This window comes from Spinacia oleracea, chromosome 4 (assembly GCF_020520425.1).
Source record: "Spinacia oleracea cultivar Varoflay chromosome 4, BTI_SOV_V1, whole genome shotgun sequence".
NCBI classification, from domain to species: Eukaryota; Viridiplantae; Streptophyta; class Magnoliopsida; order Caryophyllales; family Amaranthaceae; genus Spinacia; species Spinacia oleracea.
Window position 1 is genome coordinate 2,649,584 of NC_079490.1, and position 25,135 is coordinate 2,674,718.

Below are 25,135 nucleotides of genomic sequence, written 5' to 3' on the forward strand. Positions count from 1 at the left end.
ATTACCAAATAACTCGACATGTCTATAAGTGGTCACATTTCTTACAATGTTTATTTTGAAGCATAATTCACTTTGTTTTGTGTCTATAAGTGGTCACATTTCTTACAATGCTTATTTTGAAGCATCATGATTCACTCTTGTTTTGTGTCTATAAGTTGTCACATTTCTTACAATGCTTAATTTAAAGCGTAATCAACTCTACAGAAGTGGTAGGGAACCAATGAGAACATAGTTGAGGGCCATTTCGTAATTTGTATTGCCCATCAGTGCATTATTTTAGTTGAACAACACGACCCAAACAATTTTTTTTTCCCTTGTTTTGTTGCTTGTATCTACTGTCAAAAAAAAAAAAACACGACCCAAACACCGTGAGCGGTCTTATTTTAAGTATAGCTGGCAAACGTGTCGTGTCAGGTCGTGTTCGTGTTCGTGTTGAATATAAACGGGTTCGAAAAGTCTCAACACTAACTCGACCCATTTACTAAATGTGTCGTGTCGTGTTGACCCGTTTAACTAATCATGACGTAATCTCTTGACACTAATCCGTTTTTATCATGATCGATTCGTGTTGTGTTGTCGTGTTCGTTCGATAAAATTGACTTTATTATAAGGTTTATAACCGAATCCATTAAATTATTGGTTGATTTTTCTTAATTGGTTTAAGTCGTGTCGGTTTCGTATTGAGAATCTCAACACTACCCCGACCCATTTAATTAAACGTGTCGTGTCATGTTGACCCGTTTAACTAAACGGGTAGTAAACCTTGACATTAACCCGCTTTTTTCGTGTCCGGTTCGTGTCGTGTCAAATTTTACCAGCTCTAATTTTAGGTAACGCACCAAAGTTACAGCCCGCGATGGGGTCGGATATGAGGATTGAACATCCGACCTCGGGTGTAGAACATTGAAGATCATACCAATCTTCCAAGTTTCAACCCCATACCACAACGGGTAGTAAACCTTGACATTAACCCGCTTTTTTCGTGTCCGGTTCGTGTCGTGTCAAATTTTGCCAGCTCTAACTTTAGGTAACCCACCAGAGTTACAACCCATGATGGGGTTGGAATACGAGGATTGAACACCAGACCTCAAGGTGCTGAACATTGAAGATCATACCAATCTTCCAAGTTTCAACCCTATACCAATTTACGCATTTACCCTTGCCAAACAAGGGCAACAACAAATAACCAATCCAAAGCCTCTACAATGCTACAATTGACCTGAAAAAGCAATAATAATCCGTATAGGAAAAAAGAGCTCTGTTTCATACTATGGGAGGGGGCTAACGATAATGACATACATTATCCACAATTCCATCAAAATCTTTTACAAGGGATGATGATATTACTGTGTGAAGGTTCGATCTAAAGTTAGAAAAAGGCCCCGAAAGAGTTTTGAGAAAATTCCGGCCCCTAATGAAACAACATACTACTACCGTATATAATCCAGGAGCGCGCTACAATCTAGCTGTTTGTTGTGGTAAAGACTGTTGTTCTATTCCTCTTTCTTAATTGATGCAGAGTCGTTGTCATCTTTAGATGACGTTTCCTCGGCTGACTTTGCCTCGTCAAATTCCATCAACTGCACATATTAGTGACACGAAGAAGAAGAATCAGAAACGAGCAGGAAATGAAGTGCATAATTGTTGTTTATACAAAATTGAGCATTAGGAATTAGAACATGGTCTCAAACATCGTTCAGTAAAATAAAAGAATGCTGCAAGTACCAAAAATCTAGCATTATGATACGGGCAAAGGAAATGAGTCCTCGAACTTTGGCATTTTCAAAGAACCAAATTCGGAGCTATTAAGAGCAACTCCAATGGTTGTAGTTATGGACTAGCTTGAAATTTATAAAAGTTTCAAACTAATAGCTAGACCATTGGAGTGAAAATACTCCCTCCGTCCCAGAATACTTCACCTGTTTTCCTTATCGGGCCGTCCCTTAATACTTGACCTATTTCTAAAAATGGAAATATTCTAACAATATTATATTATTTCTCACTCCACCCCTATTAACCCACCTACCCCCTACTCCATACAAAAAATAATTAAAAATTCAACCCCTACTCTCCCCCAACCCCACCTCTTAACCCACCTCCCACTAACTACATTAAAATAATACCCCACTATCAACTACTACCTATTAAACTAAATAAGTCAATTCAAGTTCCTTAAACTCTGTGCCGGTCAAACCGGGTCGAGTATTCCGGGACGGAGGGAGTAGTAAATTAGCTTCGCCAAGCAAATCTATACCTAGCCTATACCTAGTATTTTAAAAGGAAAACCATAGGTAACATGTCATCTCTCATTTCATCCTTCAATTTGTTTTTCTTTTCAATTTATCTTTTTGTTGTTTGCTATTTTTCACAGTTCCAACTTCCAACACATCTTTCACTTCATCTTCCTCTGTTCCTCATTCAACATAATTGACCACTAATCCAATATAAACATTAGCCTCTTCCACTCCCCCTTTAATTCATTCAGCATATATTTTATATATTGTTTTTAATCTTTAAATTCCACTTCTATTTAAATCATATATTCCCACTAAAATTGCAAGCCTTCAATACAATTATAACTTCAAAGGCAACTATACAACCACTATATAACCGCCCGTTCTCAAAAACTAGTTTGCTTGATAACTAGCTCCCAAAAGTTGCCAAATAATTAATTGACAAGTGGGGCCAATTTAAGAGACAAGCTAGTTGCTAGCTATTGGAGCACAAATTAGCTAGAAAATGAAATAGCTTGAAATCTTATGTGGCATAACAAGCTAAATGCCAAATTAGCTTGCCAATGGAGTTTCTCTAAGAGCTTTGTGGTGCAATACGAGTTTTTATTCAAGTCAATTCATTTGGTTCTTCTATCATCACATCTTCCTTTTCTTCCCCTCATATGTTACTAGGAGACTCCATTTCACTAAAGCAGTCCCAATTGAATATTCAACAACAGTGCGGTATGAACACCTAAGAAGTTAGAACTCTATTTTTTTACCCTAAACCATGGCCGAGTTTGACACTGAAAAAGTCCTCTTAAATTGTGAAAGCACGCCATGTTGCCATTCTTTACAGAATTTTAGCCTGTTTGTTTAAAATCCTAGAGAGATCAATCAAGTCCTACTTACTAATGTGAAGGAAAAGGAAAACAAAAACGAAATTGTATTATTAATAATATTTGCTAGGGAATAGGTCACAAACCGGTTTAACGTCACCGTTCCACGTCACATGTACCGCCAAAAATCCAATGACCGCGGGTACGATATAAAGAAGTGCAGGCTGAAAAAGAAAATGAGATTATTAGAAACTTTAAGATAATTCCTAACCTAACTAATTCCTCTTTTGAAAATACACAAGAATGACTGGAAAAATAAGTATACATGGAAGAAAGACGCACCTGTGCAGCTTGAAACCAATTCATCACAACAATTGTAAGGACCACTCCAGCTGCGTATCCGATGAAAGCACTCTTGAAGTATTGGCTTTCTTTCCCTCTAGAAACGTCAAACCGTAATGCAAGTGCAACAAAGATGCCTAAAAAGGTCACAAAACCAAAACATGAAATATAGAAAGGTCATACAATGCCATTGATCATATTTGATAACAGAACTTTATGTCTCTGGAAAATGTAAATGCACAGGAACTTATATAATCCCTCCGTCCCAATTTAATCGTCGCACTAAGCTTTTCACAGAGTTTTATGCAATACTTTGTTGTACACTTATCTATTATAGTTTAATAGAAAAGTAGGTGGGGTGAGCGATAGTGGAAGAATTTTTTTTAATGAAACGTGAGAGGATGTGAGGTCACAATTTTGGATAGTTGAAAGAGAGGAAATAAATAAATAGTGGGTCATGATTTTGGGTAGTCGAAAGAGAGAGGTAAAAAAAAAATTATGACAATTAAATTGGGACGGACGTAGATGGAGAGTATGACAACTAAACTGGGACGGAGGGAGTAAAACCCACTCGCAAAGCCCAACCCCCCACCTCCCCAGAAAGAATATCGGTTCACGATAAGCATGCCTCTCCACGTTCAAGCTCCAGTATTTGTTATGCCAGATTGCCAGAATATGTAACAGGAAACTTCAACTTCAGGCACTCAAACAAAATAAGCAAATAACTTCCCAAACAATAATTGTCTACTCTTCAAAATCCCTTTAGAGAGGGAAACCTCAAAGTAGCAATGTAGGTCCAACAATATCACTCAATTAGCCAGATTTAAGCAAATCTATCTGCTTGATAACGCAAATTTGATTTTTCGGACCTAGCAACCATATTAGTGGCTAACTTTCATGGCCCGTTTGATCTCAAACAAACTACAGAAATTTAAAGATGCTAGCCCACAAGCAAATCTGTGCACCTAACCTAAATTTGTGTTAGCTACAGTTTGGCACAAGGGGCAAACTAAAAGAATTCAGATCTACACATTCCATACAAGTTCCAAGATGCCACCAACATTAATTGTAAAACTGAAGACTATATTTTGCACACTAATGCAGGCTTCAAATCTCAAAAAGGAAATGGAGAACGAAAATAATGTTCGCAAATCAATAAACAGAACCTAAAGAAATGATTTTCCTTGTCTTACCAGGAATAACGATATCTCCTAATCCCAACATGGAAAATGGTCTCGCGGCATCTCCTGTGGGAAACAAAAGCTGCAAAGTAAATGAACCATTAGCAACAACATAACAGGAATATAACATGTAATTCAAAGCAAAACACAAACATAGACTAAGGCACTGACTGCAAACTTACCTTTATAGGTGCATCGAAGGACTTGGCTACACTAACCATAACTGGAGTAAAGAACACCCAGAAGATATCATACAGAAATAGTCCACCCTGTAATTGACAAATAGTGAAAAAATGTGAGATGGGAGGGGTGAATTTTACAAAAGGCTAACACAGATGCCAATTTGCTATATGCGTATGCGCAAAACAAAAAATCAGCAAAAACTCCGACCCCTATGATAAACATGCACACAGAGACAATTATTTTAACAATAGAACTTGTAAAAGAGGGAAACATGAATGATCTAAGAAGATAAAGAATCTAGGTGGCATTATTGAATTGATGCTCCTATTAAAATCGAGGTCATCTTTAGGAGCACAGGAAAAAGATATCATGAACAACAGAAGTCAGGAAGTGACCCCCTCCCTTTTACACATAGTTATTCCTCTTCTTGCTTTACTTGTTATTCTCTCATTAATTACTTTCCCTACATTACTATCCAAGATTGGAATTGAATATCATCATGTTCAGACCCTCTAAATAATATACTTTCCAAGTCTCTAATGAAGAGAAGCTTGACGTGCTGAGGTATCAATTTAACAGTCTCAAATAGGAATATTAAAAATTATTGAAACAGCAACAAAGTGCTATTAAAATAAATCATTGAGAACGGGTCAGTGGACACGATATCTTGTAAACACGCAAATTAATATCTATAAAAACAAGACAACAAATATGTCTTTTAGGACCAACACAGAGTAAGGCCGGCAAAGATCATCCAAAGTTCAAAGACATTATAATTCTACAATGTACACCCAGGCCCAAGGATCTTAACAAATCAACATTAAAAAAATGTAATTCAGAGAAAAGACCGATAAGTCAAGCAACTAGCAATCCTTATACATATCAAAATTTAACATGTTCTTAGTCAGAAGTAAACAACTTGACAAGTATACGAAGGCACAAATACAACAGAAAAATTACCAAGAGAATGGCACCAGTCTTGAAAGAGCCAAGTGAAAGCATTTCAATTCCCTGTATGTTTAAGAAAAGAATTGTCACAATCTACTAAAGGAAATGGCTAAATCATTAATTGAACAAGGGCTGAGCAAGCAAAACCAAAAACGTTAGGAGTCAAAAGAGCCTAATAGTCAAACCTGAATGCAGAATGCCAGACCCAAGATATTGTTGGCAAGCCAATGCTTCTTTGCAGCATACCATACACAAAAGAAGAATCCAGGAATCGCAGCAACCACCTGAGACTTTGTGAACTCAATCTCCAAAGCTGTGGGCCCAAACAATAAAAATCAGTATTACTATATAACAGCCAACCACACTTGAAGACCTCAATTTAGGTAAGATTAGCTGATAGTCTACTTCATCAAGCAACCTGGCACATGTGCGAGTGCAAAAACACATAGATGGAGAGAATTTAGCATTAAAAAGGGCAAACAAAATGGTTGTGCAAGAAGGTGGGAAGGTGGGCAGACCCAATGTATAAAAAGGCTCAAGGCACACCGAGTCAGTAGAGGTCCTACTGCGCTTCAGTGGCCAACATCGAAGTGACGAGCACTGTATAAAGATTTAACAATGACTGATATGCGCCTAGGCAAATAAAGGAGCTTCGCCCCTATTGCTCCAACGCCAAGGCGCACCTTTTAATACACTGGGCAGACCACAGAAATAACATTGAAAACATCAAAAGTCAAGGACTAAAGGGTAAGTGACATACAGCGGAAGTAAGGAAAGCGCCACATAATAACATTTTCATTCCACTGATTTGGCAGGAAACGCTTAATTGCAGGTAACAATGTTGCACTGCAAAGGAAGACAGAATATAACAGAAAAAATTAGTTTTAAGCTAGTAGAGAACCACCAACAATACATATGGAAATATTAAAGCAATGGACTGTGCCATATGGAAATACGTACGAAAAGGCTAATATTCCAAGAAGAAAGAAATAACATGTCAGCACGGCATTGACCAAGTCCTTTGAAAAGAACTTGAAAAGTAAAAACAGAGATAACAGCATGGCACTCCCAACCAATGGAAATCTCATAGCGTGTTCATTGGACATTGTCTCCTGCAGTAGACAATCATATAGACAAATAAGGTATGAGCCTAGACCGTCCCCAATTTAAGACATTCGTTGGATAACAATAAAGCATATTCTGAAGTACTTACAGTTGGCGGAGTGTCCTTGACTGACCGGTAACAGCCAACATAAACAGAAAGACAAGCTGTTAATATCACGTTTACATTTGGATTCACCTTCACAACAAGTGGCGCCAAAGACAATCCTGAAAGACCAGCAAACACATGGCATCAAACAAAGCTAATCATAAACATCAAAATACACAGAGTATACGACTCTCTTCTTTCTTATTTCTTTAGTTAAAACTTAAGACGCTACAAACACAGTATTGGCATCAATGAATTGCACATCAACCAACTACCTGAGTGACAAAATAACTACAGAATAACATGTCAAGTGCAAGTGTGAGTGTGAGTATTGTACGGTGTCCCACGTTGAAAGATAAAGCAAGGAGATTCTAGTTTATAACCCAAATGGGATACTCATACTCCTACTGCCAATATGTTTTACGATGGAACCTCACCTAGCCTCTTATCTCCCTTGTATATCCTGTCTGTTCTAACATAACATGAAGCACTCAAGTCTCAATAGCCTTCCTTCAATTCGCACCAACCAACGTCATGCTACAACAATCACTTCTAACCCATTGCAATTCACATCAACATCAATCAAAACCAAACTTGCTCAAGCACATTGACTACGAAAGCTTCAAGAAGCTCGGAAAATAGCATTACTCTTTTCCTAATACGGTGTAACTTGTAAGTTCTCCCCGTCCCCTAATATATGCTTAAGAAAGGCAACTACTCCATTTGAGGCTAGGTTCAATAACATGTTACTATTCATTTCAGAGTTCCAATCCATTGTTTGCATCCTCTATCAATGCTAAAATTCTCAAATAACATCATCATTACATGGCATCCAAGATACCAATCTCAATCAATTACTTAACTGCATTTCAATGGTGTGTCACTGATCAAACAATTGCATACGCATAACTGAATTGAATTAGAAATCCTACTTATAGAATTGAAAAATCGAGCAAACAATAATTCAAATTATAGCGTAAATCACTCAATCAGAATTACAAACCTGCAAGGGCCAGATTCGCAAAACGTTCGAAGTTCTTCATTATTCCTACTTTACCAGACTTAATTCGACGTAAATGCCCCAAATTCTATGATCAAAATCCGCAAATTCCAAGAATCCTTCAATTCTGCATAAATTACACCTGCCGATTAAACCAATCGCAACAAATTAACACTCAAATTACATCAAAAAATAATCAACCCAAAATTAAATCATACAATCGATAAAACAATTACTTCTCAAGGAGAAATGAGATCTGATGTCCCAAACTTTCTCTCCCCCAAATTAATTCAAAGTCGCAGATCGAAGAACTAGAGAGAGAAAAAGGGGGGAGAAGAGGGGCTATGAAAAATGAAAATATGTTAGAAAATAAAATCATTTTTGTGGTTTTATTCCACGTCAGAGTGCCACGTCTCGGTGGAGTGGAGAAACCAATCGGAGAATGCCATGTCAGCAAGAAATATCTTCTGAGGTTTTTGGGCAAAAGAGAAAGGAAATAAAAACGACATTATGATGTTAGAACTTAGAAGTGTTGACTCGTTGAGGGTACGTTGACTTCTTAACACTATGACTCGTATAATTAAGAGTTTTCATTTTTTGGTTTTAATTTTTTTTTTTATAAAACTAAAAACTAAAATATGAAAATTACAAAAACTACATTTTTTTGTTGCCAGCTTTCATAATTCATAATTAACATGATTAATATCAGTGTAATTGTGTTTAGTTCATGATTCAATCTAAATAATATGACTTACAAAATCAAAAACTGAAAACCGATAATGATACCGAACGAGCCTTAATCAAACCACTAGCTAGAATCTCTAATGTGGGTAAATGAGGTTGTGTTCACTTCACTTGGTATTTTCATTTTGTTCACATTACATATATAGTCTATAGGGTAGCATATTTCATTTTCATGGTTTTTATATACATGGTCATAACTCATAAGAGCTTATTATAATTAGTTAAAAATGAAAATATCAATTATTGAATGGTTAGTTACCAACTAAATAAATAAATAAAAAATAAGGATAGATTTATTTTGTTTTTTAGTTAAAAATCTCAAAATTCTAAGCATTAACCTCCCATTAGTTAAACAATTAAACTCGCGTTGACTAGAGGTAGCAATCGGGTCGTTCAGTTTGAGTCAAAATTAGGTAATATTTGGTTGAGAAGAATTTTGGTTTATGTATGGAATGTTCGAGTCCATTCAAGTGCGAGTCTTTTATGGCCGGGCTAGAAGACTTTCAATCCTCGGTATGTACCGCGTTCAAATGAAACTCAACCTACTGTGAATACGCAAGATACTGATCCATTTCAGTTACATTTAGGCTTTGTCCTGTTCGACTTCCTTTGACTTATTTCATATAAAATAAGTTCAGATAAATTTAATTAAGTTCAGATAATATAAGTTCAGAAAAAATAAGTTTTTTCCAAATATTTTCACACACAAATAATATTCTTTTTAGATAAAAACTAGTATAGTACCCGTGCGATGCACGGTTTATAATCTAAATATAAATTTATATGAAATATGGTAGACAATTATCATAAAAATAGAGTTTGTAGATATTCTCCAAACTAAAATTAATGATGGATAAATTTTATATTGATTATTCGGTGTCTTATTAAACAATTAAAACGATTAAAAGAAATAAGGGTACGTAGATAAAATTATTTTCATTCTCTTTCACCACCAGTGTCAAGCATAAAGTTATCTCATCCACTCTTTACTTCAATAGTAATACCCTCTTAATACTCGCACAGTCGCCTCATCAACCCCATTACCCGATCACTTAACACCTACCTACACCATTTACTTTATTTAGTTATAGATGACTTTGAGGCGGTGCGAGGCTTGCACACCCGTACCCGCCTGTAATTCAATTCTCATTATCCCCTCCATCCACGATAGGGATGATCATACCTACCTCTCCCAATCCCTGTCTCGAAAGGTACAAAATAAAATGCATCCCCTAACTCTTCATCACCCCCCGTATCCACACCCGCCTCATACCTACTCCTAGGCTCAACTTTTTTTTGTAAGGGAGTTTGAATTTCAAAACCCTATTATGGAGTATTTGAGAATTCGTTTGCCTGGTCAGAGTAATTGAGTAAATAAAAAAACATTATAATATGTAAGTTAGTAGTAAATATTTTTATATATTCATAATTAATTAGATGTAGGATTATTGACGTGTGCAGGTCCAATCTAATTACATTCATCATCGCCCCATCACCCGCGAAAAAAAATAAATTTTTTAAACCCATCACTTACAAAACTTTCCTCCATCCCCGCCCATTTGGGGCAGATGCGCGAGGGGATCACCCACAAAATCCACCCCCCTGAAATTAACATCCCGATATTCGATAATAATCCACTTTTCCATTCAACTAACTTTTAAATATCTTAACATAAGTTTATTACGAAGTATTAAAATTGATTGTATTAGCTATAATATTGATAAAAATATATAATTTTTTTGATAAACATATTGATAAAAGTATATTCAAAAGTGACATACATAATTAGGATTTGGTGAGTATTCTCAAATCCAATCAATTCAAACTCGCCCCATCACAAAAATGGGTACATGTTATCCTTATATCCGTCCATCAACAACAAATTTATCTCTATTTGTTAGTCAACATTAGTCAATCATCTACGTTTATTTTTGTGGTCAGCCCATTCTAAAGTCCAAACTCACCCCGTCATCAAAGGTGATGCATATATAAATTTAATTTTGCACGGAATTTTAGATTGATATTGCAATCATTTACATAATTAGTATATAAAAAATATTTTATTTTTGCAAACATATTAATAATAAGGAAACTTAATCATCTAGGTCTTATAATTTTGAAAATAGTTACGGAGTATTGCGATATTATTAGTCAAAATTTCAATCTACATGCCTTTAAGACTTCAATAATATGAGGGAATAAATTATTATCCGTGCTCTGTATAAAAATATTACAATAATGATAATGTAGCCAAAGTTTATTTTGATATTTAAGATTAAGATAAGCTACTGGCTAGGGTCCGTCATAAAGAAAAAGTACATGGATAAGGGTCTCATTTTGCTAGTTAACATTGGGATTATAGTAATTGGTTTTATATACTCTTATTTATACTTGATTGATTTTCTAATTTATTTGTATTCTAATTATGTAAGTACAAATCAGTAGATTACTCTTAAATTTTTAGTCGACATTAGTGAATCATCTTTAGCAAATCTAAAATCCAAAATGGTATCATCATCAAGTGTGATGCACCATCTACATATATAAATCAAATTTTGCACGAAATTTTTAAGTGATATGCAATCATTTACATTAACAAAATTTTCAATTCAACTTATTTACTTTTCTTAATTTAAGTCTATTCCTTAAATAAATAATTACTTCTTATCAATATGATTTTGTTTGAAATTAAAATTTTATTGAATAAAATTTATAATCAACTATTTTCTTAATTAGCTTCATTCACATTCAATTACAATTAATAGTTAATTCAAATTTTACTTGAGTCCGTACATGTTAGGTTTTTGCATTTTTGGTTTTGTGACAGATTGCATGTCCTTTGAAATTTATTGTTGGTTCTAAATTGCAGAATTTGAGGGATAAACTATGTACTTTATTCCCTTAATTATTTACACTGTAATTTTGACTCTTAAATAATTAGTTTTACCATATTTTTGAATAAAAAAAATGTAATACGTATTAGTTTTATCAACTTTTGTCAAAAAAATTAATAAGTGCAAATTGAGATGAAATAAAAGAAGTTTGAATTAAATTAAATACATAAAAAAATTTAGTAGAATTTGAAAGGAATAAAAAAAATGAAAATTATTTTTATGCCCTTATTTTCATGAATTTTTGTGATGATTTTTGACTGTGCATTGCTTTTTGAGCTAAGATTTTAATGGCATCTGCTATGCTTTTGTATGGTACAAAAAATGGCAAAATCAATCAAAGAATTTAATTTCAACATTTGATATTACTCTAATTTTTTTATAGGGGGGGGGGGGGGGGTTGTAAGTTTTATTGATTATTTTCCTCTTTATATTGTCGACATGCTTATTTGTTTTCTTGATTTAAGTCATCTTCTTATTTATAATAGAGGTAATGTAGTTTAATTAGTAACTTATGGATGCATTTTAATCTTTTTACATGGACACCAAATCATCTCATCTTGCAGAGGTCAATATTTGGCAATATTGGTAAATGGTGTAGATAGTCATACAAAGTTAAGTAGTATTTGGTAATTCAAATATCTTTAGAAAGTCATATGGCAAGCTAAGCAAATTTTAGAAAATAGTCGTCGTGCGAATACTTCAATATGATCATGATTATTCACGGTAATATGACTTATCATTTTAGAAAATATTTTACTTTTTATATAGTTTGATATTAATTACACACTTGGCTTACGTAAAAAAAAGATCTTAATTACACATACTATTGGCAATGTATGTCATGATTGCAAATTTACGCATATAAATGCCCTAGATATGCATGTTTAGATGGTTAATAGTAGATGATTAACATTGATCATAATTCACCATATACGAATACTACACCAAAAATCTACTATGTATATATGACTTTGACATAATTCGATTACTGCACTCGTATCACTTTTTTAATTAGAATATTTTTTAATTAAATAACATATAATCAGTTTTTTTAGGTTTAGGAAAGAATATTTAGCATAATATATGAATCTTTAAGAATGGAATATTCAAAAAATCTTTAAGTTTTATAATGGAAATCAATAATATCTTCTCTGATTCTTTCCCAATAAGACAAAATAAATTTAGACTAATATTTTTTTTTTAAATTAAAAGAGAGGCCAATCAATGAGTGACATTTGTCATCACCACATTGATTTCCTCTCTTTTAGTATATTATATAGATAAGTTTAGATAAATCCAGTTAAGTTCAAATAATATACGTTAGTTTACGATCCGATTTTTTTTGGGTGACAATTTGGGTCAATATGGTCCAGGCCCATTCATAAACCCCTCTAAAATCCTGAAGAGCTCCATTCATCAATTTAGAACAGCAAAGAACACTAAAACAGCTTCAAAAAAATGGCGATTCAACGCCAATTTCTTCCCTCTTTTCACAAATCAATCCTACCATCGATTCACACCCACCTCCGATTTCACCAATCTCTCTCCTCCTCCTCTTCACCTCCAATTTCCCAGCAACCCAGTTCACCTAATTCAGTGTCAAACCCTCTAATGGTCGACAAAATCCTGCTGAATTTGAAACTATGTAAGTCCCCTTCCTTTCACAATAGCACCAACATGTATCGTACTTTAACCCCTTTTGATATTGCTCAAGTTTTGTTTCAATGTCGTGAAAATCTGGAACTGGGTTTAATGTTTATTGATTCGTTTTTGGTTAATTGCCCCAATTTTCGACATTCAACTCTTTCTTTGTGTGTTATGGTTCATATGTTGGTTAGGGGTAGGAGGGCATCGGATGCCCAAGCTTTGATTCTTCGTATGGTTCGAAAGAGTGGGGTTTCGAGGGTTGAAATTGTTGATTCTTTGGTGGGGTGTTATGATCAATGTGGTTCGAATTTGGGTGTTTTTGATTTATTAGTTAGGACTTTTGTGCAAGCCAAGAGGTTGAGGGAAGCTGCAGAGGTGTTCAAATTGTTGACTAGTCGAGGTTTTTTCGTGTCGATTAATGCTTGTAATAGTCTTCTTGGTGGGTTAGTGAAGGTTGGGTGGGTTGATTTAGCGTGGGAGATATACCGAGAAGTTGTTAAACATGGAGCTCAGCTGAATGTTTATACATTGAATATTATGATCAATGCTTTGTGTAAAGATGGTAAGATGGGAAATGTGGATTCCCATTTGTTAGAAATGGAAACCAAGGGGGTATTTCCTGATAATGTGACTTATAACACATTGATTAATGCTTATTGTAGGGACTGTAATGTCGAAAAAGCTCTTGAAATGATGAATTCTATGTCAAGTAAGGGGTTGAAACCTGGTGTGATTACCTATAATGCAATATTGAAAGGTTTGTGTAGAATGGGAAAACATAGTAGGGCTAGGGAAATGTTGAGTGATATGTGGGAAACGGGGTTGTGTCCTGATACTAATAGTTACAATGCGTTGCTAATTGAGGGTAGCCGGAAAAATACTATCGTGGATGTGGAACAATTGTTTGATGAAATGGTACACCATGGTGTGGTTCCGGATGTAATTAGTTATACATCACTTATTAGTTATTTCTCGAGAGATGGGCTTATGGAAAAGGCCTTGATGTATTTTAAAGAGATGAAGACCAAGGGGCTGACCCCAGACAGTGTTTTATATACCGTTCTTATTGGTGGCTTTTGTAATTCCAGTCTTGTATCTGAGGCCTTAAGAATGCGCAATGAGATGCTTGAAAAGGGCTGTCTTTTGGACGTGGTGACGTACAACACCATTTTGAATGGCTTGTGTAAAGAACACATGTTAGGTGAGGCGGATCAGTTGTTCGAGGAGATGTTGCAAAGGGGTATATCCCCTGATTATTACACTTATGCAACACTTATTCATGGTTATTGTAAGGCTAGGGAAATGGACAAAGCATTGGTATTGTTTGAGACTATGATTCAAAGGAACATCAAACCAGATATTGTAACGTATAACATTTTGATGGACGGTTTTTGCAAGCAGGGTTTCATGGAAAAGGCTAATGAATTATGGAGCGACATGATTAATCGAGGAATATACCCTAATTGCATATCCTACAGTATTCTCATTAATGGATTTTGTAGCGTGGGGCGTCTTAATATGGCATTTACACTTTGGGATGAGATGGTAGGAAAAGGTAATGAGCCAACCATTGTGACTTGTAATACCATCATTAAAGGCTATTGCATATCTGGAAATGTAGCAGAGGGGGAGAAGTTTTTGACCAAGATGATAACGAAAGGAACTCTTCCCGATAGTGTTAGTTACAACACTCTTATACACGGACATATCAAAGAAGAGAATTTGGACAGAGCTTTTTCCTTGCTTAATAAAATGGAGGATCAGGGGATATTGCCTGATGTCATATCATATAATGTGATACTAGATTGCTTTTGTAGACAATCTAGAATGGAAGAGGCACAATTGATATACAAAAAGATGATAGAAAGAGGCGTGAATCCAGATAGATCAACGTATACAACGCTTATTAATGGTTATGTTAGTCAGGACAACATGAAAGAGGCCTTCAGGTTCCATGATGAAATGCTTCGAAGGGGTTTTGTACCAGATGATAAGTTCTGATACATCTGTCAGGGAGTTGAATAGGTTGGGTAGATGACCACCTCTTTGGTTTGGCTGTTTGGATCTCAAATGAACACCGATGGTTTCTTATAAGGTACTCCCTCCGTCCCAATTTATTTTTTACGTTTTCCGTTTCTAGTGTCTCATTTTAATCTTCACACTTAGAATCTTTCATTTTATATTGTAGCATAAAAGTCCCTAATATTCTGTCAAAAATCGTGTCAAATGATTATTCAAACAATCAAATTCATTGGGCCATTTTAAGCATCAAATCTCTCACACTTTCCCATTGGAACATTAAATCTTTCTCATTTTTCCAATGTCAAATATTTGATAAAAGTGAAAATATTATTAATAAACGTAATTTGTATTATGTAAGTTAAACAAAAAGAGAATTTTTATCTACATTAATTATTTGTTAAATCGCGTGCATGATAACAAACGTAAAGAACAAAAAGGGACGGTGGGAGTAGCTTGGTTCTTCTTTTTGCCCTGCAATATTGGTACTGCTCTGATTACAACATTCCATCTTTTGGATCAGTTGTCATCCATCTCTTAAGTTTACGGACTTTGTATTCATGCATGGGATGAACTTACACAACTGGTTGTGTTTGCTTGTTTCCAGGATTGCCTGGTGAAACCGCATTCAGGACATGCAAGTTGCTAAACTAGTGGGAACTTACTGTTCTGAGTTATAGGTCTGGAGAAGAGGTAATAAGATTTGCTGCTTGTCTTATGTTGTATATATTCTGATTGTTGTGCATTGCGTCACACTGTTTTTTTTATGTGAAATTGTTGTTTCTACGGTTTGGATCATTAAGCCATGAGATTTTCCTTCCTGCTCGATCTGTTTCTATAGGTATATCGAGAGGGATAATTGCTGTGAAGGTGGCTCTCAGGTTCATGCCAGTTTGAGCAAGCATAGAGAACTATGCAGATTCTTATTCGATGAACATGTTTAGTATATATTTATACTACTTCCCTCTATGTGACGAGGAAAGAGATGGTAATAAGTTTCCATGTGATGAATAGAGAGAAACCGCAAAGCAATGAAGGTATGTTGAATTGATTTCAAAACGTCCAGAAAATGAAAATTTATTGTTTATTTGAGAACAGAGGGAGTATTTTTCAATTTCATTAGTTTTGCTTCCATATTATGGTGCAATGCAGTTATTTATCCTTTTCCTCTCTTGATATACTCTTGGAACTGTTGTTGCTGACATACACTGAATTTTATCGAACAGGATTAAAAAAAAAACTGATTCTTGAAAGAAGAGTTATGTGGGTTTTCATTCTTTACTATAATTATAATCATGTGTAAGAACTTTGCATTTTCAGTGTGAATCCTTGATACTCATAGTAACACTTTACTTTCATTCTAGTTGGCAATTGGTCCTAACCTTTATTAATACTTGATAGAGAAAAAGACATGTATTTTGGACCATGTTCCGTTAGTGTTTAGAGTTTTAGACCTTTCATGTGAATAAGCTCAATTAGCACAAGAATATGGATAGTGTAATGAACCAAGTGTAAGGGATATGGGATTCAAACTGCCTTTCTATTCATAGTATTAGATCGGCCACATCATAACCGTATTGGGAAGGTGGCAATATTCTTAGAATCTTAGATAACTTAGCTCATTTGGGTTTGCTAGGAGAGCTTTGCTGCTGTTGCTAAAGGATAAAGGAAGATGTTATATGTTTTCATGCAGACTTGAGACCGTTCCCTTTTCATAACAATATAGTTTAGGCTTAGCTTGGTTTTTATTGCTTGTTGAGGCTCTAGGATTTTCGGCTGTCGCAGGTAATGTTTAGTGACACTTAGTAATACCTGTGAGTCCAAAATAGGAGCTTTAACATTACCCTCTACATATATTAACCTTTGTTTCAGAAAGGGTACATTCTAGAAAAACATAAAGCATCAACTTCAATATCAACTTTACCTCAATGCTTCTTAAAAGGCTCTTGCTAATAGCAAGATAATTGAATAATGGGGCGGATTTGTGCGGCCTTAGCCTTGCAACATTAGAGAGGTTGTTTTAACTGATCCTTGATCCAGAGTGCACTATTGTTTGTTAATGCAAAGAGTTCAATGACCTTTTTTGTGTAGCCTATTATAATCCTAGGCCAAATAATAGGTATTTCAGCTTCATTGTAAATGAGAGAAAAGGGAGGTGAAATGTGAAAATGTCAAGGATACTTTATTAGCCAAAAGGTTGTGTTTGGTTGAACATAGTTCCTGTTCCGACTTCCGAAGTCCAAAGGTAATTTTTTCTCCGAGTTTCAGCACTGGGGTTGAAGAACAGGAATTTTAGGTAAATTGTAGTGTCTCTGATGGACTAGCAAGACTCTCTGTTTCATTTTTCTCTTGTTTTTCTGTTGAAGTTTGGTATATGTACTGTCTTTTTACCTTCATAATTTCTCTAACTGGTATATCTTTTTCTTCTGTTAACTCTACTTGCTTCATAAACATGAGAAAATAATGATATGAAGCTCGAGTAGTGGGGAAGGTGTTCAGTATAAGCTTGTTAGATACAGATTTTTTTTTTACGCAACCACGAAGATTATACTATATTAATTAAAAGAAGGTTCGATTACAACATCGGGAATAAACCCAAAAACTTGCATCCCGAAGATTTCCAATACAACTCCAACCTCTTAAAATATCCAAAATATGTACAACAAAAAGCAAAAGAATCTGCAAGCCTCTAAAATTCCTTCCTTTTCGATTCATCCATGCTTGAGATTTGCCAACACCTTGCATATCTATTTTCCTTTATCCTCGACATTGCTCTTTTTTGACCTTTCCTCTGCATTAACACTCTGGTTTTGGCTCACTATTGTGGATGTAACAGTTGCAGGAATTGTGCCAAACAGTATCTCTGTAGTCACCACCTCACCCGCTTGTGCTTCTGATGGAATTGCATCAAGGTCAATCACATTACCACTGCCTGATCCAATCTGCAAGCTCCTCTTCTCTGCATCTTCCAGTTTCTGAATATCTCCCTGATAGGCTATATTGGCAAAGGGAGGAGGATTAAGAAAGAACCTGTGACCAACTGCCATATCCAACGCGTAATGAGCAAGAGCAAGAGCATGAGCCACTTTATTATTAGCACGAGAAATGTGCTTAACAATAAGGGATTTGAACCTGCCCATTAGACCTGCCACATCACTCAATAAAGGCTTGAGCTCCTCATTGTATCTTCCATTAACAGATCCTAACATAGTTAACAAGGCATCTGCATCAGTTTCGATTTCCAGATTTTGAATCTCATATTCCTGTGCCATAAGTAAGCCCTCTCTCATCGCATGTAACTCTGCTGCTAGGGGAGTAAGGGCATTGAACTTGCTTGAGAATCCCACGTACCAATTGCCAGTTGCTCCTCTGAAGACACCACCTCCTCCAGCATCGTTATGAGCTCTCCAACTGCCATCAGTGTTGAGCTTCAAATGATCATAAGCTTGTTACATACCGAAGTTTAGAAAGGAATGTACTGGTATGTGATGGCCTGAGTGATTTGTTCTGTAGTGAAGTGCTTTGAAAAACTATCTGCAAACTGCAGTTATTTCCAAGGTGCTCTATTTGCTATCGATGATTTTTTTGGACTAAAGAAGTTCTGAAGTTAATATGATTGGTATGAAGGTTGTTTCTCAGTCTTACCTAGAATTCGCCCCCTGTCCTTGTGGGTTAGGAAACATAGTTCAGTACTTAATACACGTGTTAAACAACAAGTCATGATAATCTACGTAACTATTCTTTTCATTACTAATGTTTTTCATCCCTTACTCATACTTGATCAAATTAATTTCCCAAGTATTCTTAATGTTCATATGCTTTGGATGCTATTTGCTTTTCATTTCTTGCTGATACTATGTTCTAATTAAATGTCCAAGTTTCTACTCTGTATTAAATTATAAGTTCTACTGTTGCATCGCGGGCAAGTATAGATAGCTGATACTGTTCTTGATACCAGATTTAATTATATAAACATATTGGATATATGATGAGGGATGCTTGTCTGGTGGCACATATACCAGCCGATCCATAACTGGTTTGTCTGGTTTATGTTAATTGAAAGATTTAGTCTTTTTGCTACCCTGGAAACTTATCTTTTTAACTGTTCATTTTCGTTCAAATTTCAGGGGTCAAATAATGGATCTTACCTTTCATCTCATTCACAAGGGTCAGTTTACAAAGAACGTTTTACAAGTTCTTTACGCGCATTGCATAGCAACTTGAGAACGAAGTCTCCTCCTTTTCAGAATGGTAAGTAATTTTGGGAGTATCAATTATATTTATAGCCAAGTAGGTTGTTTCTTTTGGCCTTGGTCTAAATTTTCAGCGCATTATTTGACCTATTCATTACTGCGTATTCGATTCCTCGTGTTGATGTCATGTTGTATACAAACTCGCTCTAATCTTAGTTTCTGACTCTGATTCTTTATCCTACACAATCCCAACATGCATTTGATTGTTGTTTACCCGTTCATCTGAACAAAAGTCTGTATTTATCCTTTTAAACAAACATTCTGATGTGATTGTTGTTTACCCTTTCATCTGAACAAAAGTCTCGTATTTATCCAACATTCTGATGTGACTTTGATTAGGTCATGACTCATGAAAGCTGCTTATTTTCTGCTTAAATTTTTTTCCCCTTCACCATGTCATCATGATCAAGTTGTCACCAAACGCATCATAAAGCTGTTTGATACTCTGTATTGCACAACTTTGACTGCCGATTTCCAGGTTGAAAGTGAAGTTAGTTAGAATTAGGTTAAACAAATCTTGTAGAAACACTGATGCAATTATGGAGACTTTAGGCAGAAACACACCCATGATTAAGAATTTTGTGCAGGATTACACCCATGATTAAGAATTTTGTGTAGGATTACACCCATGATTAAGGATTTTGTGCAGGATTACACATTTAGACCTAATTAATTAAGAATTCTGTGCAGGATGACAACCATGATTAAGAATTTTGTGCAGGATTACACCCATGATTAAGGATTTTGTGCAGGATTACACATTTAGACCTAATTAATTAAGAATTCTGTGCAGGATGACACCCATGATTAAGAATTTTGTGCAGGATTTTTAACCTCTTGTGAAATCCTCCGAAAACTTGTTGTTTTCCTTTTCAATGTTAAGGGAATTGCTATAAGTTACAGTAATCTGACCTTCTGCATTTCAACCTGCAGGCTGGATTAATACTCTTGATGCTCGAGTTAGGTTGTGATTTTTCGTTCATTTGAGGAATGTTTAAGGTAACAAACAAACTGAATTGCTGGTTTACATTGCATTCTTGATGTTTGTTCATGATTCTAATGTTCATTCTCTTAATTGATTAATGCTATGGAATCGCTCATGGAAAAAGTCCGGACTCTTTATGTTTACCATCCATTATTGAATTAGGAATTTCCGGACATCCTAAAATAATACTATTACTACGTATACGTGATTATTATTTCCGGAGTGAGCATTGCATTTCAGACATTACCAACCTCAGGGAAGAAGATGTGAGTCTTATTAGGCTATCTATCACACATTCACACTTATTTTGGAATCTTTCTCTTTATTTTCTTGATTTGACTGATTTTATTGTGTTCTACCACATTTTAGGTGTGTCCTAAAACCCTAATTTATTGTTAAACAACTTTGCTAATTAGACATTTGCAAATAAAAATGTCAACTGGGTCGTGGTGTTGCGGTGTGTTTGATGGATTCTCCTTATCACTGAAATTTGACTGATTATTTTGTGTGTTTACACATTTAAACATTTAATACTTATGTAATTGTTTCGTCGATCGTTATTAACACGGAATTCGATGTTCTATTATGTAGGTACATAGAACTTTGTATTATTTTAACACAATAATTAGACATAATTATGCTTTAACAATGATGAATTTTTTTTAATAGGTAAGAAGAAAACTCTACTGAATCAACATCCGGTTACGCACTTGAGCTACGTTCAAGCATTTTAGAGCTGATGGAGCTCGTCCCTGTGACTCGGAGTTCCCCACCAACTTATGTTGATTATTTAATATGAGTAATGATGATGGCAGTAATGGCTTAATTAGTTTGGATTATACTAAAAGTAGTTCATATGCATACGTTAATGGTGTACCGTATAGTCGTATACTTACCCACCTCTGTTTGTACTTCTCATTACATCACTTGTAATAAGTCGCATGACCAAAATTAAATTGTAGAATAATTATATACTGCATAGTTGTTAATAATGATATCGGTGTTTTGAATTATAAATTGTAGTTCATTTTAATCCTCAAATTCTCATTCCCACATACTAAACGTTCCTTTTCATTAAAGGTTGATAAGAGGAGAAAATGAGAGTTATAAAAGTATTTTTTCACACTCCTATGTATAAAAGTATTCCTATCTTTCGTACCAAACGCCACTGTCTAAGCTAACTAGCTCGGTGAGATGGTGCCCATAAAAACCCGAAAACAGATCTAACCAGTGTGTAATTTAGTTAATGAACCACTTGAACTAACCTAGCTAATTTAACTAGTTACCATATCTCTTTTTCTGATATAGACTTTATTTGCATAAATAAAAATAGTTTACACACTATTACAACTACAAATTAGATAAAAATAAAACCTACAAGGATCATTAAAGACTCTTACAAAACTTACCTAAAAAAAACTAAGATTAAACTACTACAGACCGAAAGGGTAGCATTCTCTTCTTTCCTGAATGTCGAACTTTGTTTACAAAGCCAGAAAGTGGTTCGCGCCAAAGCCATTGATGAAAGTTGGAAAAACAGAAAAAACGAGGAAAAAGAGTAGTAACGGCACGAGCTGGTTGCAAAGGCAGAACCCATTTTCCTTGCTTTGTTTTGGTAATCAATTAGTAAATAGATGAAGAAATAATGCACAAAACTAAAACTACACAAGCAAAAAGCTCAATTTCAGATATGCACCAAATGGGCAAATAAGATGCAAACTGTGACCTTATCAGTTAATGATATAACATTAAGATACAACAAATAGTTACACAATGGAGTAACACGAAAAGCTCCGAACTTTGAAGAGGAGGCTAACCAGCAGTTTCAGTTCTATATAGCTCATCTAACCAACCACCTTGTTTATGTGCTTCCAGGACCATCAGGTGCATTGGCTGGTTTGCGAGTTAAGTAGCGAATAACGGCATCCTCAACCCTGTTATAGGAAAATCACAGTAAAATATGTTCAATGAATATAGCATCAATACCACAAACATTAGCCAGTTGATTAAATTGGTAAAAAAAAGTAGGCAATTTGGTAAAAACGCTTGCTGCAGCGACAATTTGGTAAAAAAATATTGAGCTTCGGGTACGTCTAGGCCAATTATTTCTATAATTTTCCGATTTGATTAACATATGCACTTTACAAGATTTTATTTTCGATTTGGGTAAATAATATGTAGTGACTAAAGTAGTTAATTAGATAAAAACACGGAAAATCTATATAAAAGGCATGTAAAATGTAAATGCATGTATTGAATGTTGATCAAACTGAAAAATTATAGAAAATATGGCCTAAATATCGCTAGGAATCCATTTTATTTACCAAATTTCGTCAAAGCTCATTTTATTTACCTAAATGTCGCCAGATTTTTTTTTTTTTTTTTTTTTTTACCAACTTGTTGCTGAAGCTCAATTTCTTTTACCAAATTGTCGCCGCAACAAGTTTTTTTTACAAATTGTCGCCGCAACAAGTTTTTTTTACCAAATTGTCGCCGCAACAAGTTTTATTTACCAAATTGTCGTTGATGGTTACCCTTCTTTTTACCAATTTGGTTAATTGGCCAACAACAAACATTCCAATGTTCACATTATATTGCAATACAACTACATACCATGGTTGGTTGAAAAAATCTGATCTACGTTCTCGTTCTGCATTACGACTAGCTTCTCCAGAAACAACCTTGAGATCTCTGCTTTGCGATTCTATCAACGCATTAATGAATTCCACGGGTGACTGACTAAACCCTAGAAAGAACGCTCTCCTTCTACGGTGCTCATGAATCTTCCTTATAGCAGCACAAATTCCCTCATCACAAGCCTCAATCTCCTTAGTTTTCTCGGTGTTTGCCAGCAACATGGATAGCTCTCTCTGTATCGGGAAAGGTATATCCACCAATACATCATAACAAGCATTTCCAGAAGGGGAAATTCCCGAAAGCTTGATTGGATGTTCCACCTGTATCGGTGGTGGTGGGGTCAAATGCTGTGATATCTTCTGAGAAACCATGGTGAATTTCATCTTTTCTTCTCCAAATACCTTTTGAAGTTGCGGGTCACAATTAAACAAGGATGGGTCATTTGGGTTCTGCAACTTTCTTGCTTTAACATAGTGCCAGATTGCTGCTATAATTCTCGGGCGAGTTTCAGCTTCTATACCCAGAAGTTCAGTCAAAGGTGGTGAAAGTTTGAATTTCTCAGGTAAATAGTTCATGTCAAACCGAATATTCACTGTAAATTCTTTATCCCCTTTCCTTTTCACCTCAAAACCCTCTGTCGGTGCAGATGACCGGGAATTTTCCCATACTATTAAATGGTTTTCAGGGTACAACCTCTGATCTAATGCAATGGTAACCCTTTTGAAAAAATTAGAGAACTTTGGGTACATCGGGTTTGGTTTCATGGTAGCAAGCTGTTCGGGATCAATCCCGTCCTCCAATATCCTCCCTATTACCTTTAAAGTCCAAGTAGGTGGGTCCTTCTTCGGCATAGACTGACTCTGATTTTGATTTGCAAAAGTGTTAAACACGTAAATCCGAAGAGTTTTCTGAACAGAAGGCGGGTTTTTCAAAGCCTCTTGAATATCAACCTTCTTCCTCATCAACGCAGCATCAACACGGGATTCAAACTCGAGAAGTTGAGTATACAAAGCAGATTCAGGCAATATAGGAGCAATTCTCTCACTCAAATGCTTTTCTTGCGGTTTCTGCTTCTTCCTCCTAGCAGCGGAAGCCGGTGTAAGCTCCATCATGTTCTTCATAGGTGGGGACATCATGTTAATACCACCACCACCCGTGGGTCCCGGGGGCCGAACGGGGGGTTTCTGTGGGACCCTCTTAACACCACTCAAATTCCCAGCACCTGACATTGAAGGTGATGAACCACCACCACCACCACCCAAATTACCCATCATCCCCATAGCTTGTGACTGATTCATGGACATACCCTGAGCTTGTAAAAGATGAGCATGTGCAGCAGCAGCAGCTTTCGACTGCGCTTGAGCTAGGGCATGGGCTTGGGCTTGGGCTAATTGGAACTGATTCTGAAACCCAAACCCTAATTGATGAGGTTGATTTTGGGGTTGGGGTTGAGGTTGGGAAGATGATGATGACGATGGGTTGTAATTAGGGGGCAAATTAGGGTTTACCATCCCAGTATTTCCAAATGGGGATGACATTGGTCTCCCAATGTTCTTGGGTTGATTATTGTTCGGATTTGCAGACATCCCCAATTAATTCACTACCAGAATTAGGGTTTTTTTCAATTAGGGTTTTCAATCACTATGTTCGATTCGATCAACGATGAAACATATCAAAAAAAGTACAGTACGAATTTCACAACACCAAATCAAACTCACCCCAGAATATATTGAACAACTCAGAAAATTGCATCTTTGAATCAATTAAATTCAAATAAAATTGACAGAAATATCGATTTGTAGATAATTACCGGGAATAGCAGCGGCAGCAGCGGCGGAGGAGAGGTGGTTGGAGGAGGCGGCGCCGACTATATATAGAACTACCAACTAAAAGATCGCTGCTTTTGTTGTTAGGGTTTTAGGAGGAGGATGATGCGGGAGGAGGAAGAAGGAGATGCAGACTGAAGAACACAGGTTTCGCGTCTGAGGAGAGAGAAAGTTACTCTATTGCGGAGTACTCATTAATCCTTATCTTTTAGTT

The 25,135-nt window shown here is 35.7% G+C and overlaps 3 protein-coding genes across 13 annotated transcripts; 1 reads left to right on the plus strand and 2 right to left on the minus strand.

Annotated features, from left to right (window-relative positions):
- Positions 1–1,243: 1,243 nt before the first annotated feature.
- LOC110783305 (signal peptide peptidase) lies at positions 1,244–8,300 on the minus strand. Of its 3 annotated transcripts, none has more exons than XM_021987626.2 (12): positions 8,153–8,300; positions 7,920–8,058; positions 6,920–7,035; positions 6,667–6,818; positions 6,467–6,552; positions 5,892–6,019; positions 5,719–5,769; positions 4,758–4,844; positions 4,588–4,657; positions 3,395–3,531; positions 3,199–3,276; positions 1,244–1,580 (listed from the first exon to the last, which is right to left on the minus strand). In XM_021987626.2, exons 2-12 carry the CDS (start codon positions 7,957–7,959, stop codon positions 1,494–1,496), a joined length of 1,032 nt encoding a protein of 343 aa, XP_021843318.2. In that variant the 5' UTR covers positions 7,960–8,058; positions 8,153–8,300; the 3' UTR covers positions 1,244–1,493. The 3 variants fall into 3 exon arrangements, with proteins under 3 accessions (XP_021843318.2, XP_021843319.2, XP_021843320.2); XM_021987627.2 differs by having other exon boundaries at positions 7,920–8,043; positions 8,153–8,285; XM_021987628.2 differs by having other exon boundaries at positions 7,920–8,043; positions 8,135–8,243.
- A 4,659-nt stretch (positions 8,301–12,959) lies between these two features.
- LOC110783306 (pentatricopeptide repeat-containing protein At5g01110) lies at positions 12,960–21,475 on the plus strand. 9 transcript variants are annotated; one of them, XM_056826705.1, is made up of 8 exons: positions 12,960–15,296; positions 15,828–15,913; positions 16,062–16,257; positions 18,057–18,847; positions 19,179–19,256; positions 19,348–19,471; positions 20,407–20,472; positions 21,128–21,475. In XM_056826705.1, exon 1 carries the CDS (start codon positions 13,013–13,015, stop codon positions 15,200–15,202), a length of 2,190 nt encoding a protein of 729 aa, XP_056682683.1. In that variant the 5' UTR covers positions 12,960–13,012; the 3' UTR covers positions 15,203–15,296; positions 15,828–15,913; positions 16,062–16,257; positions 18,057–18,847; positions 19,179–19,256; positions 19,348–19,471; positions 20,407–20,472; positions 21,128–21,475. The 9 variants fall into 9 exon arrangements, with proteins under 9 accessions (XP_056682683.1, XP_021843323.1, XP_021843321.1 ...); XM_021987631.2 differs by having other exon boundaries at positions 18,057–18,701; XM_021987629.2 differs by having other exon boundaries at positions 18,057–19,256.
- A 645-nt stretch (positions 21,476–22,120) lies between these two features.
- On the minus strand, positions 22,121–25,135 carry LOC110783308 (SWI/SNF complex component SNF12 homolog). Its single transcript, XM_021987633.2, has 2 exons — positions 23,072–25,135; positions 22,121–22,392 (listed from the first exon to the last, which is right to left on the minus strand). Exons 1-2 carry the CDS (start codon positions 24,679–24,681, stop codon positions 22,320–22,322), a joined length of 1,683 nt encoding a protein of 560 aa, XP_021843325.1. The 5' UTR covers positions 24,682–25,135; the 3' UTR covers positions 22,121–22,319.